Here is a 3,916-nt window from a genome sequence, read left to right as displayed (position 1 = left end):
GCCGGGGATGGCGGGGTGGGCGCCCTCCGCCTCTGCCCACGTGTGGAAGGCGGTCGGTGGGGGAGGGGCCGGGAGAAGTGCCTGGGCGCCTGGGCCTGTCTCGCGTGTGCTTTGGGTCCTGCGTCCTCGCACAGGCCGCTTACATGTGCAGAATATCGCGTGCGCGCCTGGGTGTCCCAGCGAGCACGGCATCCCGGCGTCAGCCCGAGCACGTGCCTTCCACGCGTTGTGTCCCCTCGTGCCCACAGCCACCCTATGGGGCTCGACCTCCACCTCCAGGCCACCAGCCGCATGTGGCCACTCAACACCTGAACCCTGGGAGTCTGAACTGGGATGTGCTTTCGTGTAAAATACTCATGCGGTTTCATGGACTCACGAAGTTTAAAGAATGTAAAATATTCCATTACTAATTTTGTATATTGATTACTTATCAAAAGAATATCTTGGATATAGTTTTGAAATTAATTTCACTTGCTTCTGTTAAATTTTTTAAATGACTGCCAGACGCACGGTGATGACTAGAAAATTTTAAATTACCTACGTGGCTCACATTCTATTTCTGCTGTTCTAGAGTAAACATTATTACCATCCCAAGTTCACGGCTTGGAAAAGGAGGCTCAAAGAGTTGACCAGCCACCAGCCACAAAGCCTGTAAGTGAAGGCATCTCGCTTCCTTCTACAAAGAGAAAGCCCAGGTGAGTTTCAAAGGCTTAGTCAGGGTGAGGTAAGTTCCAACCTTAATTATCCCTACGAACCATCCTGAACGGGTGGCCAGGGAGCGGAGACCAGGGACTGCTTCCTTCTCTCTTTTTCTCTCTGAGACCGGTTTCTCCAGCTATAAAATGATAATTATAGGTGCCCTACAGCCAGCTTTGTGAGTGGGAATCGAGAAGCTCTATATGAAAGCGGGTCAAGTTTATGGAGCAAAAATGCCCGCATAAAACCCAAGGTGATCCTGTCCTTATACATATTAAGCCCATTTGTCATGTTACTGGTGGGCAAAGTCACAGCTTCATCACCCCTGCTTCGGGAAGCCAGTCCTCGGAGTCCCTCTACGGGCAGGCAGGTGCCTGGTGCCCCCTCCTGGGATGGGGGTGGGTCTCCTAGGCTCCCTCCTCCTCTCTCCCTCCCGGTGCTGCTGGGCTCCCCTCGCTCAGCCCATCCCACTGATGCTGTACCCCCATGCCTAGGGCTTGGCTTGACCTTCTCACCACCGCTACCCCCAGCTTCCGCTCCCTGGGCTCTTCACGACCAGCTGGAGCCTTCCAGAACCTCTCTAGAGAACAGCTCTGCTCCAGGTAACTTCTGTGATTACACAGTTCCGCAAAGATTTTCTAGAGATTACGGTGTCTTGGCCTTCGTTGTTTCATTCAAGGTGGGGATTTGGGGCCGAGTAGAAGCAGAAGATGAGACCTGGAAGGGATGGTATTGGGGACAAGGGGACCTTAACAGGTGGGCATCTCTCTACGCATGGAGGGTGTCCACTTCTCTGTGTCCTGGTCGGGTCGTTTTGTTACGTTGTGAAGATGAGAGATGCTTACTCGCTGACTGCTGAGTTCACAAATATTAAGTGACAGCATTGATTCCCGCAGGCCCGGGCCCCTGGGGATCCCTGGTAGCAAAGGCTGCCTCACTGCCACCCAGTGTGCACCGGGCCTGCTTCCTCCCCGCCCCCCGCCCCATGTCTGTTCCTGTATAATCAGAGAAGCACGCGGGCAGAGTTGGAAATAGTGCTTGCCCGACCTAAGGTGACACACCCGAGGACCCTGAGCTGCCCTCCTCTGCCGCATGCGCGTCCCAAACACCACCACATGGGCACGCGGCAGCTGTGCAGACAACAGCAGGAAATGGGGCCCACGGAACCTCCGTTCCCTGGCTTAGGCTTTGACGAGGTCTGGGGAGAAGGGGGTTGATCCCGGCTTCTCTCTGTGTCTAAAAGGAACAGCTCTTCTGGCTGTCGGGCAGGGTGATGGGGGAGGTGAGTCAGTGTCTGCCTACCGTGGGCCATTTCCTGCTTTGGGCCTGATGTCATCGACTGCGTCTGGGCCACTCCCACCCCTAAGGGACTTTGGGGTGACATGACAAAGTTCACACTGGAGGGGGAAGGTGTGAGTTCCCTGTGGAAGGCTAGGCCTCTGTCTTACTAAAGGGCTCTGCCTGCCCTTCCCCCTCTCCTTCCTTTCGCTGAGAGCCTCTTAGTGAAAGTGCCCTCTGAATGCCTGGTACTGTGATGGTGGTAATTACCGTTGGTTGATGCGTTGCTAAGTGACTGATGGGATCTAGTTGAAATATATTAGCTGGGGTCCTGAAATTTTGAGAACATCAGCTTCCTCTGTAGAATAATGAAAACCCAAGAACCATCTTAGCAATAAAATTGTATCCATTATCCTGGAACAGTCACATCCTATTTGTTTGTGCCCTCAGAGAAGGCCCAAGGGATGAGGCACCTCGATCTCTCTTTCCCCTGAAACATCTAAAATAGCCTTGCCTGCTCCCTTGACTGTTTGCACACATTTTCAGGTTTTTAGTAAAAGCATCTCTTTATGAAGGAGGAATTTTGCTTGAAGCGTTTGAGGTGCTTCCTTTTTAAAAAGACTGTGTAAAGCATAAACAGTCTGAACTCCAGTTTAATTTACTTTAAAGATGTCAGCTCCACCAGTTTATACATTTTTGCCCCAGACAATAATAATTTAGAGTAAATATATGTAATGTTTCTCAGCTACCTTCTGGAATGTTTCGTGTCCCAGCATGAATTATTTTTACTAGAATTGTCAATCTGGACCTTTCATAATTGAAAAAAATGTATAGTATATTGTGTGTGTAATATACACATACATTGTATATACATATATATTTTTATTGTGGTAAGAACGCATTTCATGTATACGTATTTTCTGAATACAAAATTAGAAAATTTATAAAATACTAAAGAACACAAGTATGTCTTTCCACACTCCTCTAGATGTATTTTTTTCACTGTTCATGTTTGATATTTTCCTTTTTTTCCCTTTCGTGGGTTATTTAGATGTTTTTGTTTGTTCCTTTAAAACATGGTTTCAGTCATTTTTGTCTTGGACATTAAGAATGAAAGATACTGTTATTCTTTTGCTATGACTTAAATGAGACATAATCTCACGAATTCTCAAATATGTGTAACCTTTTCCCAACCGCTACCATTTTCCCCGTAACCTAGAGAACCTGGACAGTACCAAATTCTCTGAGCAAACTCTGCTTCCCATGGCCAAGGCTGTTCACAGGACTGGAGTGAATTTCCCCTATTCAGCCCACCCCACATTCCCTGAGTGGTTAAGAGCACAGGCCCTGGATGGATGGAGTGGGTGCGAATCCTGACTCTGCCACTTATTAGCTGTGTGATCTAGGGCAAGTTACTTGACCTCTCTGTGCCTCTATTGCCTCATCTGTAAAGCGGAATAATAACAGTACCTGCTTCCTGGGGCGGTTTCGAGGACTGAGTGAATTAATATGGGAAAGCACCTAGAAGACCCCCTGACCGCACAAGTGAGGAGGTCCCGGAGACTGTATAGTGTTATAGCAATCTTAGCTATTGCAGCTGGCATCACTGTTTCCTTCCCTCCTTCCAGGGAGCTCTTCTCCATAAATCAGGGCTCAGCGTCAATGTCACTCTCTCCGCGATGTGCCCTCCTCTGTGCCTCGTAATACGGTGCAAACACTTCCATGTTACAATCCTGGCCCCTAGTCCACGAGGCTGCGCACAGCAAGGAAAGGTGTTGTGGGAATGACGAGCTGCAGAGCTCCTAAGCGGGGAGCTGAGGATGTTCCTCCCCACCCCCAAACCCTGAGGGTCTGCAGGTCGATGGGCGTCCCCGAACTGAGCACAGGCACCCCGCGGGCAGGGCACGGACTGGACCAGCCCCTGCAGGAGGCATGAAACCCG

The 3,916-nt window shown here is 49.8% G+C and overlaps 1 protein-coding gene across 1 annotated transcript in view; it reads left to right on the top strand.

The window, feature by feature from the left end:
* The first annotated feature begins 7 nt into the window (after nucleotides 1-7).
* The window catches only part of PSMG4 (proteasome assembly chaperone 4), a 72,923-nt gene continuing 69,014 nt past the window's right edge, over nucleotides 8-3,916 (top strand). The window contains exons 1-3 of the mRNA XM_024738743.1: nucleotides 8-52; nucleotides 662-695; nucleotides 1,191-1,298. Of these exons, the coding sequence (XP_024594511.1) occupies nucleotides 8-52; nucleotides 662-695; nucleotides 1,191-1,298 (187 nt within the window). The remainder of the gene's footprint in view (nucleotides 53-661; nucleotides 696-1,190; nucleotides 1,299-3,916) is intronic.

The sequence above is a fragment of the Neophocaena asiaeorientalis genome, unplaced genomic scaffold (assembly GCF_003031525.2).
Source record: "Neophocaena asiaeorientalis asiaeorientalis breed wild unplaced genomic scaffold, Neophocaena_asiaeorientalis_V1.1 scaffold307, whole genome shotgun sequence".
Taxonomy (NCBI): domain Eukaryota; kingdom Metazoa; phylum Chordata; class Mammalia; order Artiodactyla; family Phocoenidae; genus Neophocaena; species Neophocaena asiaeorientalis.
The sequence above is the reverse complement of the archived record's forward strand: the minus strand, read 5'-3'. Positions and strand labels throughout refer to the sequence as shown.